The sequence below is a fragment of the Cercospora beticola genome, chromosome 6 (assembly GCF_033473495.1).
Source record: "Cercospora beticola chromosome 6, complete sequence".
Lineage (NCBI taxonomy): Eukaryota > Fungi > Ascomycota > Dothideomycetes > Mycosphaerellales > Mycosphaerellaceae > Cercospora > Cercospora beticola.
This window is the reverse complement of record NC_088940.1, coordinates 2,230,941-2,254,205: the sequence shown is the minus strand read 5'-3', so window position 1 is coordinate 2,254,205 and position 23,265 is coordinate 2,230,941. Positions and strand designations below refer to the sequence as shown.

At 53.5% G+C, this 23,265-nt stretch overlaps 9 protein-coding genes across 9 annotated transcripts; 5 read left to right on the top strand and 4 right to left on the bottom strand.

Annotated features, from left to right (window-relative positions):
- Positions 1-846: 846 nt before the first annotated feature.
- Positions 847-1,632, top strand: RHO25_009957 (uncharacterized protein; the record flags this gene model as incomplete). Its single annotated transcript, XM_023601478.2, has 5 exons — positions 847-902; positions 961-1,018; positions 1,077-1,313; positions 1,367-1,505; positions 1,562-1,632. The coding sequence occupies 5 exons, from the start codon at positions 847-849 to the stop codon at positions 1,630-1,632; spliced, it is 561 nt and encodes a 186-aa protein (XP_023453932.1).
- Positions 1,633-4,705: 3,073 nt separating this feature from the next.
- Positions 4,706-7,963, bottom strand: RHO25_009956 (uncharacterized protein; the record flags this gene model as incomplete). Its single annotated transcript, XM_023601477.2, has 1 exon — positions 4,706-7,963. The coding sequence occupies one exon, from the start codon at positions 7,961-7,963 to the stop codon at positions 4,706-4,708; it is 3,258 nt and encodes a 1,085-aa protein (XP_023453931.1).
- Positions 7,964-8,191: 228 nt separating this feature from the next.
- On the top strand, positions 8,192-8,561 carry RHO25_009955 (mitochondrial 37S ribosomal protein mS37; the record flags this gene model as incomplete). The annotated part of the gene is made up of 2 exons (XM_023601476.2): positions 8,192-8,339; positions 8,395-8,561. The coding sequence occupies 2 exons, from the start codon at positions 8,192-8,194 to the stop codon at positions 8,559-8,561; spliced, it is 315 nt and encodes a 104-aa protein (XP_023453930.1).
- Positions 8,562-10,310: 1,749 nt separating this feature from the next.
- RHO25_009954 (uncharacterized protein) lies at positions 10,311-10,742 on the top strand (the record flags this gene model as incomplete). The annotated part of the gene is made up of 1 exon (XM_023601475.2): positions 10,311-10,742. The coding sequence occupies one exon, from the start codon at positions 10,311-10,313 to the stop codon at positions 10,740-10,742; it is 432 nt and encodes a 143-aa protein (XP_023453929.1).
- Positions 10,743-11,538: 796 nt separating this feature from the next.
- On the bottom strand, positions 11,539-13,377 carry RHO25_009953 (uncharacterized protein; the record flags this gene model as incomplete). The annotated part of the gene is made up of 1 exon (XM_023601474.2): positions 11,539-13,377. One exon carries the CDS (start codon positions 13,375-13,377, stop codon positions 11,539-11,541), a length of 1,839 nt encoding a protein of 612 aa, XP_023453408.1.
- A 782-nt stretch (positions 13,378-14,159) lies between these two features.
- RHO25_009952 (uncharacterized protein) lies at positions 14,160-15,263 on the top strand (the record flags this gene model as incomplete). Its single annotated transcript, XM_023601473.2, has 2 exons — positions 14,160-14,513; positions 14,577-15,263. 2 exons carry the CDS (start codon positions 14,160-14,162, stop codon positions 15,261-15,263), a joined length of 1,041 nt encoding a protein of 346 aa, XP_023453409.1.
- Positions 15,264-15,469: 206 nt separating this feature from the next.
- RHO25_009951 (uncharacterized protein) lies at positions 15,470-17,050 on the bottom strand (the record flags this gene model as incomplete). Its single annotated transcript, XM_023601472.2, has 1 exon — positions 15,470-17,050. The coding sequence occupies one exon, from the start codon at positions 17,048-17,050 to the stop codon at positions 15,470-15,472; it is 1,581 nt and encodes a 526-aa protein (XP_023453406.2).
- Positions 17,051-19,045: 1,995 nt separating this feature from the next.
- Positions 19,046-21,393, top strand: RHO25_009950 (uncharacterized protein; the record flags this gene model as incomplete). Its single annotated transcript, XM_023601471.1, has 3 exons — positions 19,046-19,199; positions 19,250-20,054; positions 20,106-21,393. 3 exons carry the CDS (start codon positions 19,046-19,048, stop codon positions 21,391-21,393), a joined length of 2,247 nt encoding a protein of 748 aa, XP_023453407.1.
- Positions 21,394-21,718: 325 nt separating this feature from the next.
- RHO25_009949 (uncharacterized protein) lies at positions 21,719-22,933 on the bottom strand (the record flags this gene model as incomplete). Its single annotated transcript, XM_023601470.2, has 1 exon — positions 21,719-22,933. The coding sequence occupies one exon, from the start codon at positions 22,931-22,933 to the stop codon at positions 21,719-21,721; it is 1,215 nt and encodes a 404-aa protein (XP_023453404.1).
- Positions 22,934-23,265: the final 332 nt, after the last annotated feature.

Below are 23,265 nucleotides of genomic sequence, written 5' to 3'. Positions count from 1 at the left end.
ATAAATTGCCGAGAGTGAGGCTGCTCACGTCGGTCCCGACGAAGAGGCCGGGATTCGTCAAGCCGTAGCAAGTTGCAAGTATCCGATTCGAATGATGGGGCTGAAGAAGAGAGAAATTCCGTCAATCTGTGAATCGTACCAACCATATTGTGGCGCATGAAGGGTGTGCAACCAGCAAATATGCTGGTGGCGATGGCGAAGTTGTCTGGTTGCCGCCAGTCTAGTTCTAGTGCATCCGTGCGTCTGTTGATATGGCGGACCAGCCGTATAACGACCTCGCCATTGTGACGAAGCGCAGAAGCACTGCTTGCACTGTACTGTTCCACTTTAGTGGGGCAGCAAGAACTAGGGGCCTCCCGGGGGTCACAGGCGTTGATGCTGTTGGATGGTTCCTTTGTCTAGTGCCATGCGTGTCGGCATTGGCCCCTCGCCACCTGCCGTCCTGGTTGTGGTGAGGACACGCACGAACGGAAAGGGCAAGGAACGTGGTCCTGCGATGGCTACTGTCAGGCGGGCTCGTACTGCCGTCCGCCTGAAATTGGCCAGATCGAACTGTTCAATGGGTTACACAACAGACAGGTTTATCAGCGTCCCGTCACGCTTGAGATCCTACTCGCGGGCGAGCTGCTCCGCCATGCACTCATCTCGCCCTCGACCACATACCCCAGCGTGTTGCTCAATCTATGAGTGCAGATCACAGCCAGCTCAACCAGCTGCGGAGGCTCGCTCGCATGTGTGGTTCTGCAGGCTTCAACGCGAGATCCATAAGACCAGAGCGCCCATCTATGTGCTGGTTGCTCCACGATCGTCTTGAGTTCTGCTCGTCCAAATTTGTCCTCTCACACCATGTCGCCAGCTCTCCCTGCTCTTCCGCGAAGCGATAGTAAAGCCAGGCTCTTGAAGTGAGTGTGCGGCGGATATATCGTTGCGCGGTGTGTGGGTTAACGTCTGCCACTCTAGCCACATCGGTCTAGACATGAGGGACAACATGCATCGCCGGATCTATACGCTAATGAAAGTGCGTGGTTGTCTTCTTCACAGAAACTAGCGCAGCTTCTCACAACAAGTTTTCCCAGCTCGAAGCCAGCGAAGGCCGAAAACGAATCATTGCAGTCCTCGATGCTCGTGCAACGGCGGTCGGGGCCGTTCCTGGCAGCAGCAGGCAGTCTTCATATAGTACTTCGCAAGTCGATGAAGAGATCATGGATGAAGAAGTTCGGCGGATATATCACACGGCACAACCGACCACGAAGACACTATACGATCTCGCCGTAGATCCGGAGCTCCCAGAACGACCGAACTGGATCATACGGGTGCGTCAAAGCCTTTCGCGTTCAGCTGAAACGTTGTTTACAGGTTTTCGCAGTGGATGCTCTGGCATGTTTTCAGGTATCGCGATGGTCGACAAGCACAGAAACCTGTTGGCGCAAACGACGCTGTCGGAAACGGCGATGAGTCGCCCTCGCCCACATCGCAAGTTGCAGTGCCAGTGACAATGACGCGAGGTACGAATTCGGGAGTGGCTCCGAACATGATGTAACTAACTGATAATCGCTGCCAGGTTCTGGTGCTGACGGTCATGGTCATTACCGTGGCTACTTCGATCCGGTCCGTGGGAGGTATCGGAATTGAGCATCGGCTCTGGAGGAGGAATCCTGATACGCCAAGCAATGCAATACATTGATTGCATTGGTTGCCGCAGAATGCTCCATGTAACACATTCGGTGCGAAGCCCGTCGCTACTACTTGCCGCTTGGTGCTATGGATCCCGCGCCGCGAGCCAGCTTGCTGATGGACTGTTGTAAAGCGTGGCAGCCATGAGACGATGAACGGTGCTAATATTGGACCACAAATTACGATACAATGCGCAAATAGGAAACTTCTATGGCCATAATCACAAACTTCTCCAGTGCTAACAGCCAAGCTGTGCCGCATGCGTCTGAATGATGTAGTGGCTGCGAGATAGTATCGGTTCTTGGACACATCTGCGGGACCCACAATGGGGGGGGGCTGTCGCGGACTCGGTCCTGTGTCCTGCACAAGGGAAGTGGAAGCCGCATGTGGTATCCACGTGCTAGACTGCGCAGGGATGCTATCTGTCGACTTCTTACTGGCACGACTGGGCGACAAGATTGCTGCCCGATTGCAAATGGTAGGTGATAGCTGTAGCTCCTGCAGCAGATGCCCATTTTTCCTGCGCTCAGTGGCGTGATGGTTGCTCGGTAGCTGAGGCACAGGCGTTTCCAGAAATACATTTAAACAAGCCACCTGTATCGTACAGTGTAAGGCGTATGAGGTGTAGACCGTGTTCGGCTGTAGGCTTCTTGAGCACTCCAAATGACATATCCATCGAACTTGTCAGGGCTGAGCGAAAAAGAACACTCATCTATCGTCTGTCTCTTGATCGGGGAGGCCGGAACCTCAACATCACAAGTGCTCTATTGCACCAAAGTGACCAGCATTGGACTGCTGTAACGAAAGACACTCATTGCTCCGGGCCTCTGAAAGTGGCTCTCAGAGTGGCAGAGTGAGAAGCTTTGACATTAGTTGCCAATCGTGGCAGCTGGCTGGCACTGCAGCTAGTAAGAGCGCTGGGACGGTCTCGCATAGCAGGCTGTTTGGAGAAACTTGACGCACGAGTCGTGTATATGCAATTCCGGGTCCGGAGATGGAGCTTATTGGTCGCTTGACCTAGCTTCTACGCAGGTAAAGCGTTGGACACACTTGAGAGTGATGTTTGATTTTCAAGTCCAGTACGAAATGTTGTTGCCTCAACAAGCTCAACAAAAGTTGGGTCCCGGTACTGGTCTCTGAAAAGCCTCAGAGCAAGGAGACTTCAATGCATGATCGTCGCGCGGAAATGCAACGCGGACTCGGCCTTTTCGCCGGCGTGGCTATACTCCATCTTACATAGTCCACAGTAACATCCAGGGGTGCACATTTGACATATCTCAAACCTTTGTCGAATGTTTGCACTGGAGGGCGCGGTCAATCGTCCAACCCTAGTACGTCTTCAATTTTGGTTTGCGTAACTCTGCCTTGTCCGGCGCAGGGGGCGACGAGATGCTGGAAAGTGAGAGGCAATGAAAGGCACAATCTTTCTCGCAATGTTCTGATAAAGCTGGCACGATCTGTGAACTGTTCGAATCCCGGAGAAAGGCTTGCGTTGGGCCGTTCTGTTGAAAGGCTGCCACTCATCATCGTTGATACCAGTCCCGGTGCTGCCGTGATATCTCTGATGGCATTTTCCTTTCCGAATTGAGTGAGTATGTCTGGCTTCCAAGGCTTTAGTAAGCCCTTGCGTAAGACAATGCACATACGCATACCGCCCTTCACCCCCGGAAAACGAGATTGAAGCACATCATACAAGAACACAGCCAGGAAGCAAGCACCCCGAGCACCATGTCACAAGTCTAGTCAAGCTGAGATCGTGCCCTGCTCCATTGAACCACCCTGTACTTGGAACAAAAACATACGTGGGACATGGAGCTGGCCGTGTGGTGTCCCGGTGAAGTCGGATCGCAGCGACGGAGAAGGGCCCGACTGCAGCTACATCAGCTAGCCTGACGCCGCACGTATCCAATGGAAGTACCGCCTAGTCCAAGCTATCCGCCATTGCAAACTTTCCAGTGTGAAACTTGCATTTTACTCAGGATCTCCTGCATACAGCACAGGGATGTGGAGTCGGGTCTGTGAGCAAAGTGCGAGTTCGACGACAGTCCTCTCTGCCGTCGATTCTGCTGCAAGGTGTTATGTAGCTGATTTCGTTGATTATTTGCTGATCATGGAAGATCCATGTTCGCGAAATCCTCAATGTGGATCTGGAAGAATGCAGGACCAGAAAGCGTGCGCAGGCGCGACTTTCCTCGGGAGAGGACTATCGGATTGGACGAGCTGAAGCAAGCTTCCAAATGCTGCAAGCTGCCGATACCGACAGGCGACTTTCCCCAGCCGAGCAATGGATTCATCGGAGGCGGGCACGAGGTGCGAATATGCAAGGAAGGAAGTGGGTGCGCTTCGGATGTGAGCCGACGATCATGGAGCTTCCTCCGGGCCTACGACGAGCCTATTTCGACCTCACTTTCATGCACCGTGATAGCGCCATATCTAACGCCGGCCCGAAGCAGGATTGCCCGAGAGAGATCCGTGCTTCCATCAAAGAACCTCGTTGGACTGCTCGTTCGCCTGGACAGGTTCTCACTACTGAGTGATGATCCCAGATTCTGACGATGCTTAGGCGTAGTCCCGGCCACTGATCCACCTCTCCCGCAAGCGAGCTGCTTTGCAACGCAGGTCGATGGGCCTTCATGTGGCTACGAACATTGTCATATCAAGAGTATAGGGTTGTGACACCAAGAACTCTTGGCTGGAATCTTGGAGCATCGCACCGGCCTCGCAGCCCTGAGGTCATGCGAAACTGTAGGAGAAATTCCACTCGTACTCGTGGGGGAATGGATGGGCTAGGGATTGTGTGGCGTGACATCGTGACTTCGTCAAGAGAAGTAAAAATACGTACAAATTGTGGTCAGCTGCGTGGGAACAGCCGCGCTTGTAACGCGACTTGCTAGCAAGACGAACTGTTGGATCGTGTATGAGGCCCAACAATGGCAACCGGCACATTTGCAGTCGATTTCATTCGTGCAAGAGGGTCGCCCATGAAAGTGGTGATCTGCAGATGGTGCAACAGAACATGGGGCCGACCGCCTTAGCTGATCATCCGCCTGGTAGTCCTTTTCTTGGCTGGGCTTTTCAATGACATTTCACCATGCTTGATGTCCTGATCTTCAACCCCTACTCCAACACCGAGCACGATGCCCCTTGCCACCTCCTTCCCTGGTAGCATACGTGCACTCTTCTTTGGTGGGCTGGATATTAAGCTTGCCTCGGGCCCATCATTCCCTGCGCGGCCTTTGGATGCCTTCTGAATGTCAAATTTTGGAGCAGCCGCAAGGCTCCTAGGCTCGCCTGACTGTCCCAATTTCATAGGCGCCGCAGCAGCGTGAGCGGACGTCTTCGTCATCCGCTTCTTAGGTGGAGATGCGATGAGGTTGTTCTCTTTGCCGGTAGTGGGAAGCGTGGCAGTCGGCGCTGGCAGCCTGGTCCCGGTCGTCCTTTTAGACGCGGGGGTTGGAATAGATCTCTTCAACTTAGCCACAGGATGATCTTGAACGGTTGAAGAGGCGTCAGGTGGCACAATGAACTGCAGAGTATCGTCACCGGCCACGACTGTGTCATCGTCGTCAACATTTGATGGCGCACCTCGCTTCGGCTTCGCAGGTGTCGCGATGCGTGAGACCTGTCGCTTTACTGACGTTGAGGATCTGGGCTTCTTGTCCGTGGTCGTGGCCGCCTGAGTCTCACCTTCGGTCACCGGGGCCGATTGCCCAGCTACGGGCTTAGCTTTGACAGGCGTGCTCGCAGTCCTTGATGGTTTCAGACGTCTCATTCTCGGTTTGCTAGGCGTTGCCCTGGCAGGCGGTGCTTCTGTCACAATTCCTGCCTCCAATCCAGTGACGGTGTCATCCTGTGACGAGAGTGGATCTAGTGAAGCATCTTCCGTCATTATGCTGATTTCAGGCTCCTCGCCTTGGTAGAATGACACCAAAGTCTCGGACCACGTGATGCCCTTCCGTCCTGCTGGCTTTTCAATCTCCATCATGTCGCTTCCAAGTTCGGGACTGCGTTTTGCTAAAGCCTCCGCTTCCTCGCGTAAGGTCTTGAGTCGCACCAATGGCATGACAGCACCCTTCTTGTTACCCTGAGTATTTTTCCTGGTCTCCATGGCCAACCTATGAGCCTCCGTCTGCTTGAGCACAACGCCCTCACTTCTGCCCTTGATGGAGATCTTTGCCGGCCCCGAGTACGTGCTCGCTGACAAAGTCTCGGGCTTCTTCTTGGTTCGACCGCTTTTGCGACTCGCTGTGGGCCTTGGGCGTTGGATTGTCTGTGAAGCAAGTTCATCCTCGTCATGATCGTCTGAAATTGGATCTTCGGCATTCGACGGCTGATTGTGCATCGCAACGTGAAGTGTCATGGACGCCTTGCGCGGAGATGGGCTGTTAGGGTCCAGATCTCCCAACACATCCTTCGAGGTCGGCGCGACTTGTACAAGGGAACTGCTGGCCAGCGCTTGGGGCACGACTGATCCTTCAGCCTGCCTCTCAAAGGATTCGCGTCTTGCCGTGTCCGACACCCGCTTAACGCTCTTGCTCTCAGAAGCCCGCTTGAGAAACGCTTCGAGCAAAGCAGTGTCGTCAGATATGCGCGGCTGCTGGTGTCTTCGCGGTGACATCTGTGGCTCCTCCGGTGGTGCAGAAGATGATCGTGCGGCTCGATCAGGGTTATCATCTCCAATTGCGATCCCTGATGGCACAAAAGGTAAGGGCGAACTATCACCACGGAAAGCGGCTTGCTCGGACCTCTTGATGGGTGTGAAAGCAATCAAATGAGGTTTCTGCGTGGACTTCAAGATACTTTTCCGCTTGAAGGGGCTGCTGGACTGTCTTCTAGGCGAACGTCGAAGTGGTAACCGCGGATGTGATCCAGCGATGCTGGGGACTGGACTAGAGAACCTGGCCGCCGTAGAGTCATCTGGGACACGGGCCGACGGACTCGACGTCGGAGTAGGTAGACTCTCGGTTGACTCCATGCTATCTTCTTGCCCAAATGTTGTTTGCCGCTGCTGCTTGATGTAAGCTTGCTCAGGGGTGAGAACGCAAGCGTCTTCCTGCGGAGAATCGTGCTGCTCATCAGGAACGTTATACCTGGAGTCAGATTGCGCGTCGTTTTGCACGGCCGCTTGTCGTGCTGCAAAGTCCTTTGGAAGTGTCCTCCGTCGACTGGCGTTCTGCGCTTTGACCTGGCTAATCGGGCGTCTTCGGGCGACGGCAGGTGAGACGAAACCGGGTGGTAAGCTCGTCTGGTCATTCGACAGCACTTTCGATAGTCTGTCCGTGGCATCTGTGGAGCCGGAGTTCTCACGTAGATCTGTCGTGTCGCCCTTTCTTGACTCCGAAGAGCTAGGAGAGAAGCGTCGAAGGTACTCGCCGAGCGGAATGCCCAAGGATTTAGCTTCTTTTCTCCTCTCCTCAGGCAGCTCATCGCGTAGCTTCTGCCATCCTCTCGCGCTTTCTTCTTCGTCGTCCACTTCTGTGGCATCATCATCGACATCGCTTTCGGCGAGAGACTCTTCGCAACGTGTCGTTGGAGGAGTAGATCGATCCTGCTGGGGCGCGGCTTCTGACTGATCAGGTGTATGGTCAATGTCGTCTGAGTCCGAAGCATCATCACTTTCATCGGTCCATTCGTCGTCATCCACGTCATTAGAAGCAAGGTCCATCTTCATACCGCTCTCATCGAGGATCTCAATCATGGTTCCTTCAGGGTCGTCTGGGGTTTCGCGTTCGAGTGCGTTGTCGGCGACAAGTGCGGTCACGTCCATATCATTTGTTGGGCAATCTTGATCCTCGTCTTCGTCCGCCAATGCAATTAGTTGCTCATCGCCACGACCACTTCTCGTCACGATTCTGCGATTTTGCGGACTGCCCCGCCCGTCCCAGTTGCTGACAATGCTCGATGTGCGATCCGACGCACCGCTCCCAACGCGCATCTTCTTGACCGCCTTCAGCGGCGTGCCTTCGGTGGCGCCTGTGTTTGCAGGCTCGCGAATGTGCACGTTAAACATGCCGGGAGGTGCGAGTGTGTTGCCTGACCCAGTCCGCTTCATGATCTTCCCGACTTTGAATCGTCGCCTGGCAAACGGCGATGCAGGCTTGCGCTCCCACGCGCGCTGCACCTTTGCGATGTGAACAAGATTTGGCGCAAGCGCAGCGGCATCGCCCATGTCCCACTCGAGTTGCGCCGATGCGGCGGCGGAGTCGTCGTCGGAGCTCGTGGCGGTGGGGAGCATTGCATCGGTGGGACCGGTATGGATGTCGTGTATAGATGTCGTGTCCGCGTCCATGGTTCCTTGTTGCGGTCGGACGTGCAGCGGCGCGTGTGGAGTGTGTTTGTGCCTGAGAGCGCGGCGAAAGTGGAACCCCAAACAACAAGCTCGTGCCCGTGCCCAGGCGACAGCGTCTCGCCAAAAACACGCTAGCATGTGACTTGCATCTGAATCGAGACACACGCCGCGGGAGTCGTCCACTGCTTGTGAGTGCGCTGAGCAGCGAACATCACCACATCCGTCAAAATGGTGGCCGGAAAGACATCTCGTGAGGCTCTGGCCAGGGCTGCGCAGACAACGACGCCGAAGCTCCCTCCCTTACCGAAACTCCGCGTTCGCAAGCCCAACAAAGGCGAAGCAAACCCATGTCTGGGCATCATGAGCAGCATGCTAGGTACGCTCGCATGGTGTATCATGAAGCAGTCGCATCTGGCTAACTGACCTCTCAGGATGCTGGGCGTCATCGGGTTATAGTGCAGCAGGTTGTGCTGCTCTGGAACAACAACTACGAGGATGCATGGATGCTCGAAAGGCGACGCAGCAATCCAAAAGCTCAATCAACCACCACTTGTCGAGATTCTACCCACAAATTATTGGCCCACACAAGAGAAAATAAAGTATTCTGGTGGCGGTGGACACTAGAGCATCGCCGACAGGCGAAATGTACAGAAGACGAATGATACCATTAGCGGCACGGGCGGCGTTCTGAGGCAATTGATTAGGAGAACAGATGATACGAATCATCATGTAAAAGTACATGCTGTGCGACTCTCGGGCAAGGAAGGAAAGTTGCAAGCTGCGATGTATGGAGATGCTCGTACGGACGCGCATCGATGCCAATTGGTATACTGGACAATGTGCCATCTTGGTGCTTGGAGGGCGTCTACACGGCTACTTGTCACACAGGGAGTCGCAGCTTTCCGCAGTCGCTGACATGAGACAAACGGCCCGGGACTGCTGCGAACGGCACTGGAAAGTGGCCATCAGACGGGACAGGCTTGTAATGTAACTCTTCCGCAGGACTCACTCCTCCACATGCAAGCAGCAGAACCGTCCATCTTTTCTGTCCCCTCCGAAGAGTGTCGCCTCATGTGGCCTGAAGATCTCACATAGAGCACGGTCTAGACATTTCTGCGTCTTTCGAAGTCCATCTCATGCTCCAACACTCCTGCGTCTAACCATGCTGCATTTCCCGGAGGTGTAGCTTGTGGAAGCGGATTTAGGCGCATGACCAAGCAGCTTCGCAGGAGTATGATACCTCCTATTACGCAACAGTTTAAACTGCACTCGGGAGGATGGCACATACTTTCATGAACTTTCGCTGTACTCACGGAACTGGCATGCGTTGCGCACAGCATACGCCGAGCAGAGTTGTCATCGGATGAAGTTCCGAAGCATCGTCGATCGCCTGCATTTTGCATGATCTCCTTGCTGTGTTGGGCAATCTTCGCTTCGCAAGCGTACCTCAAGTCGTGCAGTCCAATGCCAGTCAAGATCTTGCGAGTTCACGGCACGCGCAGGGCCATGCTCGCCGTTGAAGGCCCATAACGATTTGCCTCCGTCCTTACCTCTGTTGAGAACCTGTAGAAGCTGAAAAGCGTCTGGAGAAGAGCGTCTGCCAGACCATGTGAACTGCATCTACACAGAACTGTCGATGCGGCGGTAAGAACGTCGTCGAAGAAGGCAGGATATCGCTCAAACAGTGTGTTACTGCAATCAGCCAATGCAGAATCTCTACGTTTTCGCCACAGTGCCATAAGCTCGCTCCTGCACGTGGGCAGAACCGACTCCATCTCCCGGGAGGCGACCGAGAACTCACCTGCACAGTTCCGAGGCCCACAAAAGCCGTCGCAATGCACTGATCGGGCAAGAACTCGGAGTTTGCGTCTGCAGCCTGTGAATCCGTCCTGTTTCATTATATGAGTTCGAAGTTCAGCAGAGCCTCCTCGCTCAACATTGCCCAGTCAGAAGCTCAGGCAGCGAGCAGGGATGCTAAGCGGTTCAACGCAAGCGACTTATCGGCACACCTAGTTTGCCACTTCCAATCCATACCTAAAATCCAACCATAAAGCGAATCAACCCTGATCCTGCGGTACATGTCTTGGAAGAATGGCAGACAATCAATGCACAAAGAAGCGACAGAAGCGAAGCCCAGGATCAGCAGATCGACCTAAAATGTTGCAAGTGGCTTGTTGGACGTGTCGACGAAGGAAAACTCGCGTATGTGTCTTTTCATTCCCCGCTCTCGAGTGATGAAAATTTCTCATAAGCTATTCAGTGCGACGGAGGACGTCCATAATGCGCAAACTGCGTTGAGAAAGGGGAGCCATGTATCTACGAAACTCAAGAAGGCGAAAGTCGCGGCATGGCCATGCGTCGAGAGAACGGATTGCTACAGGATAGGGTCAATCAGCTCGAAGCCGAAGCTGAAGCCTCAAAACCGTCGTCGCTCTCTGTCAACTCGGGCAACTCGTCAGCCGGCTCGGTCTTCGACTTTTCCGAACAACAGCGAGCAGATAATCTGGCCGCAGGACACACATTCTCCCGCGCCATAGACCTCCTGCATTACATGGCAACAAGTTCCGACCAAGATGCTTCTATGATCCTAGCGAAGCTTCGCTCGGGCTACAGCTGGGAACAATTGGCTGGTGAAGCTGAAGCTGTATTGCGAGAGAAAGTAACACCGGATGCGTCTTCGAACCCAACCAGATCAGGAGCTTCCAGCGCGCAGCCACAAGACTGGCAACGAGACTTCCAGCAAAACTTGGACCCCGCACTACAAGGTCCAGGTCCATGAAGGCTGAACCCTTTACGCCAACGCGCAACGGATATCATACCCATGCTCGACGAGAGCATCAGGGGAAACAAATTGGCTCATGTTGAGAGCAATCAACGCACCGATGAAGAGCGTAGAGCGGCGATGCGATTTCATAATACCGCATCTGCACTATGTTTCGCGGCCATTTTGGGCGCCAGTGAGACATGAAACTGTTCGATGAAGAACCCAAAGTGCAGGGGAAATAACGCTGTCCACCACCAAGAAAAGCTGTGGCCAGGACCAGCGAGGCCTTTGAGTGTGAAACAGAGCCACATAATCGCAGTGGGAGAAAAGCAGGAAAAGAAAAGGCTGGTTTCAGCTGACCGAAAAGATGTGATTCTTTCGCAACAAGCTGATCGTTGGCGACAGTTGTCAACTCCGCGACAGCGGCAAGGGCTGACAGCACACAGAAATCCCGCCGCAGCACATTTCGAGATCACTTCGCGCGATCAACTTCGTCCACGGAAGGAGCTTTGGTCAATGTTGTGCTCTAGCAAGAAAGAATTGCAAGCTGTCCGTAAGCATGAAGAACAGTAGCCGAGGGTAAGGTTATTTCGTACTTTTTCACAAACGTCAGAACAGACAAAAGAGCAAACTAGTAACAGTGGGAGAACTGAAATGGACCTTGAGTCCTTGTAGCGTTATGTTATTATTGGTAGCGAATACACAGCTACTTATTTCGGAAGCGTCGCCGTGAAGCACATAAGTGCACAGCAAGTCCATGATCACACCTACTGATAGAAGCTTGGTGCCATGGCTCAACGGGTGCCCCTGCTCACTTTTCTCCGCCGTTGTCGACGTAGCTTGGGATGACGGGCAGGACAAGCTTTTCGAAGCCACTCATATCGCCGTTAAGCGTCAAGTAAACCTTCTGAGCAAACTCCTCCAATTTCTGTGCCACCTTTTCCTGATCAGCTTTCTTCTGCAAGTCCGCAAGAAGGAGGACATTCGTGACTGTGATCTCTTCCAGATTGCCACCCAGAGGGACGACCTCTCCTGCTGATGACAAGTCAAGAACGGCAAGGGCTTTGAGCATGCTGAGCAGGGCCTTCTCGGCCGCATCGAAATCGAGTAGCTTGGAATAGATTGCGAAAAGGCGAGAGTATGCTTCTGCTACGACAAGACGTGGCAGTGTATTGTCGTCGTACTCGGCATATGTTGCTTCAGCGTCAGTGACCAGAGCTTTCGAGTCGGAGACCAAAGCGGCATCGAGCTTCGCGGGCAATGGAGCAGAGACTCGAGCCCGGAGAGCTTCGCGGCGGTTCAAGAGATCTTCTGTGTCACGCCCCTCTGCTCTGCATAGCTCGCACTCGCACTTGAAGCCCCAGATGCGGTAGAGAGCGCGTTGTTTCTCGGCCAGATTGCTGAATTCGCCGTATGAGATGGTAATCTCCTCGTCCTCTTTTATGGTGCGAGTTGCTCGTAGGGTCAGCACGCCATTCTTGATGCTCTTTTCTGCGTTCGGCATGCAGGAGTGATTGCAGTAGGCTGTGCGACACCACAGCCCTGAAGCTGATGCGATGTCCTCGGAGAGGCGGCCGGGAAATGCCTTGTCCTCAACAGATACCGGGCATGCAATCGCGTTTGTGGCCCATACCTCGTGAATATGGAAGATATCGAGAACAGGCTTGCCATCGACGCGGATCTCAGCGTCGCAGGGCGCTGTGATAGCTCCTGAGTAAAGATCGAACACCTTGGAAGCCAGGGTGGAATCGTGCAGGAGCTTTCGTGCGAGCTCTTTGTAAGGCGCACCAACACGATCATCCGTCATCATGTTCCTGCTCAGGTCATATTTGAGAGCGTGATAAGTGTTGTCATCCTTCACGGACATCAAGAATGCTGCGCGTTCAGCGAGAATCTGATCCCCGAGCTTGAAGGACTTTGCTGCGAACAACCCTCGTCCCGCTTGTGGAGTGCTACGCACTTCCGTCTGGTCAGTCTCGTCAGAATGGTCCTTGACGCTTCCGGTGATCTCAATGTCTGTCTGAACCACTGTCGAGGCCATAGCGTCGGACACTGCAAGTCCATCGATGCGCCAATGAAGTGGGACCACTTGATCCACAGGGTCCAAAAGAACCAAATCGGTCGGGTGAGAAACCTTGATGCGAGCATCGCCCCTGCCATCGACTTTGCAAAAAGGCTCCTTGATGGCGAAAGCTGCGCCAGCCGGAAGGATATCGTCTCCGGCAAAGTTGAAAGCATCTACCAGAAGCAGCTCGGTGGTTCCCTCAGCATCCTCCACACCGTATGTGCCTCCGACAGCATTCGTGACAACGGAACCGAAGCGGCGTAAGATGATGGCCCTTCCATCGTGCCGGGTCTCGAGAAGCATGTCCTTGATTGAGAGCGTACAATCGAGTTCTCGTACTGACTTGGAGCATGCTGGGTAAGGATGCCCAACGATCAAGACATGTAGACTGTTCTCAGCAGAGTCCGCCGTCTGCAATTGTTGCTCGTGGCCAGCCTTGAGAGTTTGAAGAATTGCATCCCTGCTCAGGAAAGGCAGCTGGTTGCGTGGCTTTCCTTTCAGCTGGTCGGCTTGTTGCTTCTGAGCGGCACACGCGGCGCGAAAGTGATCGACAACAGAGTGCTTCTGTTGCTCCATTTCGGCCATCTTGTTCGAATGTCCTGTGCAGTCAGTGCGGAGAACTGCAGACGATGGTGGTAAGTAGACAGCGCTGATGTATCCGCTGTTAAGGACGAGCCGCGTCGCTCAGTTTGCTGCACGACAAAATGGCTGCTTGTTCCCATCATCGTTTGCTTCACTTCACGCCGCTTCTCGCTACTTCGGCTTCACTTCACTTAACTTCAGATGCATTTTGCCGATTGTTCGCTCACAGCACATAACCGGGTCGAGCCATTGCTGAGAGATGGTCTTCGGCACGAGCGAGTACTCTGTATAGCAGGAGATGAAAGTCCCATTGCCGACCGTTCTCGTGATGAAGGGCAAGAGAAAGGAAGCGCGTAGAAGTGGAGGTGGATCTGCAAGCCACAAGCCACCTCGGCTCGGCCTTTCCTTTTGCCGACTCAGGCACGCGTGCTTCGTCGTGATTCTAGAAACGCAGCTTCTGAGAATATGTTTGAAGCTGTGGTCTGCTCTGTTACTCACTGACGACTTTCAGATGCTTTGAAAGGTGAGTGCATATTCTTCATGGTCCAATCCAATCACGCCGGTATTCCTCACACCACACGAGATGTTGCACTTCTACAATCCTCGTTTAGCATGGCTCAAGACCTCATCCTTCCCTGCTATCTTTCTCTGCTGGCCATTGGCTTGTACCTTCGCATATAGCAAGCATGATGTTGACTAAATGTCCAGGTGTACCCTATCAGATTCCAACGATTCTTCTCTTCGAAACAAATCGTCCCCTCCAGTAACCCCACCACCCCACCAAGATGGTCCTCCACAACCCAAACAACTGGCACTGGGTCAACAAGGACGTCTCCACCTGGACTAAGGACTACCTCGACAAGGACTTGGTAGGCATCAAAGCTGAGAAGAATGGCGTCAATGCAGAGGTCAGCAAAGTGCTGAGCATGGACGGTGATGTGGAAGTCGCACAGCGGAAAGGCAAGGTCATCACCATCTTCGATGTGCGGTTACAATTGGAGTGGACGGGCAATATCCCAGTGAAAGAAGAGCACGAAAATGACGACGGAACCAAAGAAGAGCGCGAAGGCACGAAGGACGTGAGCGGAACAATCACGATACCAGAGGTCGCACACGACACAGAAGAGGACGAATATGTCGTATGTTCTACCCGATCAGCCAGTCGATCAGTCAGAGTCACAGTACTAACAGCGTTCTTCTAGTTCGAAGTAGAGCTCTACTCTTCATCCCTCGAAAAAGAACCCGCCAAAGAGCTCGTCCGCAAAGAAATCACCCCTCAACTTCGTTCACACTTTCAAAAGCTCGGTCCAGCCTTGATCGCAGAACACGGCAAAGACGTCCAGCACGCCCCCGGCGAAAACCCCTCCGCCAAGTTCACCGCAGCGAAAACCTACAGCAACTCCGGCATCAACAAATCCGGCGAGAAATCCGCCTCCACAACCACCACAACCAACAACGGCAACACCTCCGTCGTCAACACAACCACCCTCTCCGACCAACAAGAATTCCGCACAACAGCCGACCAAGTCTACGAAGTCTTCACCGACCCCCAACGGATCGCAGCCTTCACCCGCGGTGCGCCCAAACTCTTCGAAGGCGCCCACGAAGGCGGGAAATTCGAGATTTTTGGCGGAAATGTCTCAGGCAGCTACGTGAAACTCGAGAAGCCGACGTATTTGGAGCAGAAGTGGAGGTTGGCGCAGTGGCCGCAGGGACATTACAGTACGTTGAAGATTCGATTTGAGCAGAATGATGTGGATGCTGTGACGATTATGAGGGTGGATTGGGAGGGTGTGCCGATTGGGCAGGAGGAGCCGACCAAGAGGAATTGGGATGAGTATTACATTCGGAGTATCAAGACGACTTTTGGGTTTGGTACCATCCTATAGGTGGCGGGAAGGGCGAATAGGTAGGGAAGAAAGAGGCAAAGAAAGAGAGGAACGATGCTTAGACGTGTAGATGATTAGACGAGATCAAGGATCAGTGAAGGTATTGAATCTTCATCATACAGCTTATCGCTCCGTTCATTCATCTGGCATTAATCATTATTATATCCACCATATGGCCTGCGTCTCCAATGTCGCAAAGGTCCTGTTCATCCATCGTCACGTCCTGTCACAGCCGCAACAGCAAGTTCATCAATGCGTTGCTTATACAATTCCATCCGATGCATTTCCGGATCACCAAAGATTACATCCCTCAATTCCTCATCCGTTACCTGCACAGCTTCGATAGCTCTTCGTTTGCTGCCGGGTTTCTCTCGCAACAACACCATTCTGCCCGCATTCGAAAGAGTAGCCGGTGGGACTTCCCATCGTGGTGGTTGGTATTTGTTTCCAGGTTGGTATCCGCCTTTCATTGTCTGTCGTGAAGCATATTTTCGTAATGTGTTCGTCGTGGTTGGGGTTGACATGGGTGAAGGAGCAGCTACGATTCGCACGATGGTGCTCATGTAGGATCTGTCCGCTCTGACGACGACGTCGCCTTCATTTGCGAAGTGAAGGAAGATGTTGCGTTCGTATCGCTTTCCTGATGGCTTCTGCAGTGGAAGGAAAGAGACGGGCGGTGTTCCGAATGTGATGCAGTGCACGCGCTTGAAGAAGCCTGTGAGATCGTTCAGTTCGGATTCGAAGCTCGTCGACATCATGTGCATGAAGAGCAGACTTGCTACTGCTCCGCCAGCACTGTGTCCGGTGAGGATCAGTGAGGGAGGGCCACGGGCGTAGCTTTGCTCGAGCATACTTCGCAGGCGAGAGGCGACGGGCGCGACCATGGCGCGGGCTATCTGCAGGAAACCAGCGTGAACAGCATTTCCAGTATCATCGAGAAAGCCACTAGGTTCAGTGGGTAGTGTTCTGAAGTTGATGGCCCAGTCGACGGGATTCCATGTTTTGCTGCCTCGAATCGCGAGCACGATGATGTTCTTATCATCAACGGGACGCGTTTTGATGACCATGGCCTTCGTGCCTCGCTGCCAATCTGCCTCGACGAAGTCTTCTCGCTCGCCTCGTCGTGGTCTGCGGTATACATCTGATGAAGCTTGTGCCACCATGCAGATGATTTGCCATGTGGGAATGTAGATCTTCATGGGCAGCATGAACGGCGGTAGACGAGAATTGGCATACATCCACGTCTTCTTGAAGTCTACTAGAGGCGAGGACTTGCTTCTGCTGGTAGGCTCGTTCTCGTTGATCGTCATGAGTCCTCCCGTAGCTTCTTCGAGCTCGTCGTCGCTCTCCCTTTCGCTGTCGTCGATCCGCGCGAAAACATCGTTCACTCTGGCCGCAACATTTGCTACTCGGTCACACAAAGCCGAGCCTTGATTCATGGCTTGTACTAGAGGACAATCATTCTGTCTTGGAGCTGGTCGCGTTGGCAGAGGGGGTGCACTGAGATTCACACTACTCTGCCATGCTTGCTGCTGTGATCCGGTGTTCTGATACACTTGCCCAAGGTCGACTGTAGATGCCCATGCCGATGCCTGCCTTCGAAGTCTGCCATCTTGTCTTGCTATTGCTTCTGCAGGCACATGCACCCGTTGCTGACTCTGCACGGGCCGCAGATAGAATGCTCTGCTCGGCTGTTGTCCGTAGTCATACTGGTTCTGGACGGGATCGTACGGCGGCGGCGGCGTCATTGGGACGTGCATTTGGCTCTGCGTGTAGTCGCCAGGCATTGCGTGCCCATTGCTGGTATATACAGGATTGCCGTGGGCATACTGCTCCGTCTGCCAGCTCTGCCAGGCTGTGGGAGGGTGACTGGATCGCGGAAAGCAGCTCATTCTCGACTGTGCTCGTGCCTGCAGATCTTGGTGCCGAGTGAGGGCCCTTGCAGACTCGTGGCGACTGGAGTCCAATCTTGGCCAGTGGGAGGACGACACATTTATCTCGCGCCGGCTCGTCGCACACGCGTCGACGGTTCGCACAATGTACCAGGATGCAAGAGTTCGCGATGCAGCAAGGCGATATCCACGAGGCCGCGCCGTTCCTGCGAGGTGGGACGGGGAGCAAGAAGAGAGCAGAAGCATCTGCGACGAGACGCCGCTGCGCCTCGTTTGGTCCACTCAGAGCTGCAAATGCCGCCAACCGCGCACCGTGGGACGATTCAAGACATCGACGCTGCCCAGACGTGTGGCACGCCCGGCCTGAGACGCTTCCGCGCACAGCGACTATTCATCGCTGCGGTGGCTGCTTCTGATGCAGGCGACTCCACGTTTGCAGTCGGAGAGGCACAAGGCACTGCCTGTCGGACTCCATCCGCATACCGCGATGCAAGCTGCCGTCTTCAGCCCTCCTTCCAATAGGTCAAAATCGGTGCCAGCGAAGCGTACAGCAGGTCAACCTGCTCAGATGATGACGCTTAGAAGACATGCGACTATCAGACGCCTTCCGACACTGAGCCTGCATCTCCAACGCTACACGGGAGGCTCACAAACGCACGAAGCAGCCTTCAGGAGCAAAAGCAGGTGACCTTCCGCTGGAGGACCATGGCTCACTAGCCGTAGGGCTGAGTAGCAATGTGACCTGAAGCATGAATGGCGGATATTCATTCGGGAGCAATTGTTTGCTACCGCCGACTGCCAGTGAGCACCAAAGAGGCATATGCGGCCTCCATGGGTCACGATCTGTGATGAGAGCGTAAGAAGGACATTATCGACACGTGTAGTATTAACATGAGCCGCTGCCACAGTGCTCAGCCCTACGGATGATTCGAAGATCATACCGGCAAATACATCGCACAGGCCTCCCGATCCGGTCTTGTGGACATTCAATGGCTCTCCAGGAGCCACCAGTGCTACCAGGCTGTACACTCCACCGCCCTCTTCACTTACGCAAACATGCTCATCAGATGCATTTCAGCCTGAATTTGCTCTTGTGACAGCGTCCACCCACGCGCCAGAAGCTGTTGTGATATACATCAAAATGTCCTTCTGGTGACGATAGGCTGCCCCATGCGTGGCGATGCCCGTGTAGGCAAGCGCAGTGTGCTCTGGACCAGTCCGCGGGTGGGTAGAACTACACCGGTCCAAAGCAAATGAATCTCTGTCCAAACTGCCCCACGGATTCGTATTCTGGTCCGATTTGCAGTAGAAGCTGCGCAGGAGCTATGAGAATTGGCCCAGGTCCATCTGCAGGTGTGGCGTTTGGCGTACTAAGAATTCGCAGCTAACGGTTCATTGTCATTGTTGAAATTCGGCAGTCAGTTGTGCCTGCAGACAGCGAGGGGTCGGTCCTCACAGATCGCAGCAAGACAAATCAGCTGGTTGCTTGCCCGCTGCTAAGAGATGCAGCCGTCTAGGACCAAAGATGCATTGCTAAGGTCGTGCGACATTACTGGGAAGCCGTTTAATTCTTCTGACAGCAATCACGCACATCGATCTTAACATCATTATTCTAGTTTCAGAGCGTATGCCTTATGGCCTTACAAAGGAGGCGAGCTCATCGGATGGTGTCAGAATCACCCGATCAATTCTCTTCCAAATTATACAGCGTAACAACAGCAAGAACCTAGTCTAGCATACCCAAGCAAGCGCCGTCAACACGCCTCAGAGCTTGTACAGGATAACCTTGCCCTGTCAGCGGGCATCAGGAAATGGCAGCCGCGTCCCGCCGACTCCGTCGCTGCCAACATCGACCTCACCTGTCCAACGTATCCTGTCTCATACATCAACATGGCGCCTCGTTTAGCTACGATCTCCAGCTGGAGTTCTGCTATTGCAATACTGGCATCTACCACAGCACCCGTACAGGTTGAAGCTTACAAGACACAACAGTACAGTTGGTACAAGAACTATTATCCACGCGTGGATCAGTACTGCTTTGAAGGTGAGATTCATGCTTAGCGGAAGACGTAACCAAGACACTAATTGTCTCAGGTTGCTTCAATGCCATCAATGCCATTACATTCGACTACAAACCCGCCAGCAATGATAGCCAAGACTGGAAAGTAGACCGATGCTCCAATACGCTGAAGATAAACTCTGGTTTCTACTGCGCACAAACATATTGCACTGTAGCAGAGAGACATGCTGGCCTGACAACGCTAACAACACTTTGCGATGAAGTGGGAATTCGCATCCCGACCGTCGAGGAAGCTGCATTGCCAGAATCAGAATTGCGCGATATACTCGTGCTCGACCACACCGCAGCGCACACCACTGCTGAAACGCCGCTCGTTGTACCCGCTATCCCGGATGCCGAATGGCAGGCACGCGCCACACGCACCGTGAGAACATTCTACAAAGCATGGGATCTTGGCTTCAATTTCTCGTTTCTGCTCGCGCTATTCTGGATCGCCGCGATTGCAACTGGCATAACGTATCGAGTTCAGCAGTCGACTAGGAAAGCTGCAGATGACACGTCGTCCACCTTGTGGTTGTATGTTCGCAGAAATCTCCTGTTCCCGGCGACCTTTGGCAGCAAGGAAGCTGTAGCGATCGGAAACGTTGGGACGATACCACCGCGGCTCGAGAGCATTTTGTTTACCGTGTACGTGGTGATCAATTTTATGATGTGCTTCCCCGGGTACAGCGTCTTTACTGAACATGTCTGGTATCCTGACAAGAGGGTCCAATGGGCACGATATATCGGCGACAGAACTGGATTTTTGTCAATTGCTCAATTGCCGATGGTCTGGGTATTTGCTTCTCGCAACAACCCCATTATGTGGTTGACAGGCTGGTGAGTTTCCCGAAAACTTTGTATCCGGCAGTAGTCGCTAACAGTCTCCAGGTCATTCGCAACCTTCACCAGATTCCATCGTCTCGTTGCCAGAATTTGCGTCATTCACGCCGTTGTCCACTCCGTGGCATGGACAGCCTTCGCTCTCCTCTTCGACGTATACGACGCATACAAAATCCAAGCCTACTGGCGAAATGGAGTTGCCGCGACCGTGATCGGTTGCTTCATGCTTCTCGCATCGATCTACTACCTTCGCGAGAAGTACTATGATTCCTTCCTCGTGGTCCACATCGGCCTGTCAGTCCTCTTCTTCGTCACAACCTGGTACCATGTCATCATCTTCGATGGCGAATTCAACTATTTTCTCTACCCGTGCATAGCCATATGGGTCCTGGATCGGATTCTGAGGCTCAAGAGCCTGGTCCTGGTATCTGTAATGCCTCGATTCTTTAAAGGCGTCAAGGCTACTGTTACCTGCAACCCAGAAATGGATATGGTTCGGCTCGATATTACGGACTTTCTTGACAACACACGGATCGCACCTGGTGTGTACTATTATTTGTACATACCTGATGGCTTACGCGGTTACGAAGGTCACCCATTCACTCTTTGCTCTTGGCGAAGGCCGCAAGCTGCGAACTCCGAACCACTGTCGCCGACTGAAGTCATTAAAGAGAAACAGAGCGATCTGAGCATCCGACCGGCTTTAAGAGAATACGCCGTGGGCGGCGAGATTGCCCATACGCTGCTCGTACGGCCATACAAAGGCATGACGGGCCGAATGCAAAGGAAACTGCTTTCCAGAGCCTCACTCGGGCCAGCACAACAGACAGTCTTCCTCGAAGGACCGTATGGCCGAAAGCTGGATCTGTCAACCTACTCCGAAGTGCTCGTCCTATGCGGAGGCTCCGGCATCACGACAGCAGTTTCACACGCGAACTTTCTCGCCGAAAAGAACTCTCAGACCCGTATGCACATTTACTGGGCCGTCCCACAGCGTGAGCTAGCAGATGACGTTTGCGCGAACGAGCTCGCAGCAGTGCTCGAGGCCGGACGTCTTAACATGACTGTCCACTTGACAGCTGACGCGGAAGATGAAGAGGGTATTGCAGAGCATCATCGAGGTCGTTCGAAGCATCGACAGCCATATGAGGTGATACTGGGCAGGCCAGATATTGAAGCTGTGATGCGGAGACATCGCAATCTGGCGACGAGGAGTTTGGCAATTCTGACTTGTGGGCCGCCTCAGTTCAGTGAGGCCTGCCGAGCTGCGGTTGTGAAGATCCTGGGTGAAGAGGGAGTTGAGGTTGGGTGGTATAATGAGAGCATGACTTGGTAGATGTCGTGAGCTGCAGTTCTGGCATGAGTGGAACTTGACAGCATGTCCAAAAGTAAAGATGAATAACTCTGTTTTCGTGAATATACTGTTTGAGATTTCGCTGAGACCTTTCTGCAATCCTATATGTGCCTGTTGCGTGGCGGCCAGGGCTGCCGCTGTTGATGTTCTGGTGGCCAGTGCTATGCTCGCCTCGAGCTTGTGCGAACGCGCAGTCCACAGTGGAAGATCGAGCAGCGCTAAGGCCATAGTGTAACTTCGTTATCGTAGGAGTAAAGAAGGGTCCACTTCTTGAGTGGGGATCGTCAATCCAGTACAGGGAGGTCCTTCATCCCCATCGGCCACCACCGCCACTCATGCCAAATGTCTCCAAGTCAGCAGCCTGAGTGAAACCTCCCAAATAGCCTTTCACATTCGAGCATCCGGCCGCGTCCATCTTCGCCTCAGCCTTCGGCAACCACTCCCTAATCTGCTCCATCCGATTATGACTGCTCGGATGCGTGCTCATAAACTGCGGCGGCGCCCCACCCATCCTCTTCTCCTCCGCCTCCATCCTCTCCCAGAGTCCCACCGCCGCCTGCGGATCAAAACAACTCTCTGCCATCATCAACAGTCCAATATAATCCGCCTCTTGCTCCTGACTCCGACTTCCCGGCAAACTGAAAGCAATCTGTCCCACTTGCCCAGAAATATTCGGATCGATCCCAAAAAGCCATCCGACCAACACCAGAGGCAACATCCACGCCGATTGACTCATTCGCTCTGCAGCGTGATGAGCTACATTATGTGCGATTTCATGGCCCAAGACAGCAGCTAAACCATCTTCCCCTTGACAAACATCCAATATCCCTCGAAACACAAAAACTTTCCCACCAGGCACCACAAACGCATTCTTCATATCATCATTAATAACATGAACCTCCCACTCCTCACCTTCCAATCCACAATGCGGCAACAACCTCTGCAAAACCCTCTCCACCATGCGATGTTCCTTCGAACTCGGCGGCATAATCTGTCGTCCATATTCTTGTACAACTTGCTGATAAGATTGTATTCCCATCTTTTTCTCTGTTTCGGGGCTTATAATATTGAAGCGTTTCCGGCCGGAAACGGCGACTGTTTCGAGGTTGTAAATGTAGATTCCTACGACTCCGCCGGAGAGGAAGGCGACTTCGTAGTAGAAGGTTGGGCGGGCTGCCCAGCGTCGGAGGAGAGTTGAGGCCATTTGGAATTGGCTTTGGTTGAACATGGGGCGGGCATATTGGCGTTTTTGTTGGTTATGCGACTGCTGCCAGGCGCGCTGCCAGTTTGTGTTGCTTCGAGGTCGGGTTCGGGAGGCTGAGGAGAAGGCGTTTCGTTGTGCGCTGCGGTATATGTCGTGCCATTGTGTTCGTGTGGTAGGGCGGGCTCGTTGTAAGGTGCCGGAAGCGTGTAGAGAAGGCTGGTAACGCGCGTTGATGGTCGAGGTGGAGTAGCTGGGAGTGTTTCGAGGACCGGCCCTCAGCAGCGTTCGCAAAGACGCTGCTATTCTTTGCGACGCCATTTCGCAGGTTCTGGAAGGCGGAGATGGAGGTCAGACGTCATGAGAATGGAGAACGGGCGAGGTCCAGCTTAGTAGTGAAGCTGTGAAGACGAGAGACGGCGATAGCCGGAGTTAGGGTCACGATGAAGTCACGGAGGTATGGAATATGGTGGAACATGAGAAGAACACTGCTGTCATTTGTGACATGCTCGAAACGCTATGGCGCATTGTAAGAAGCCATGTGCGCCCATCTTAGAATATTTGCGCTGTCTTCTCTTCCCATGATCCCGACCAACTTGTATGGCCCACTAAACCTCGGCAGAGGTTCAGGTAGCGGGCAGGTGTATCCAGCG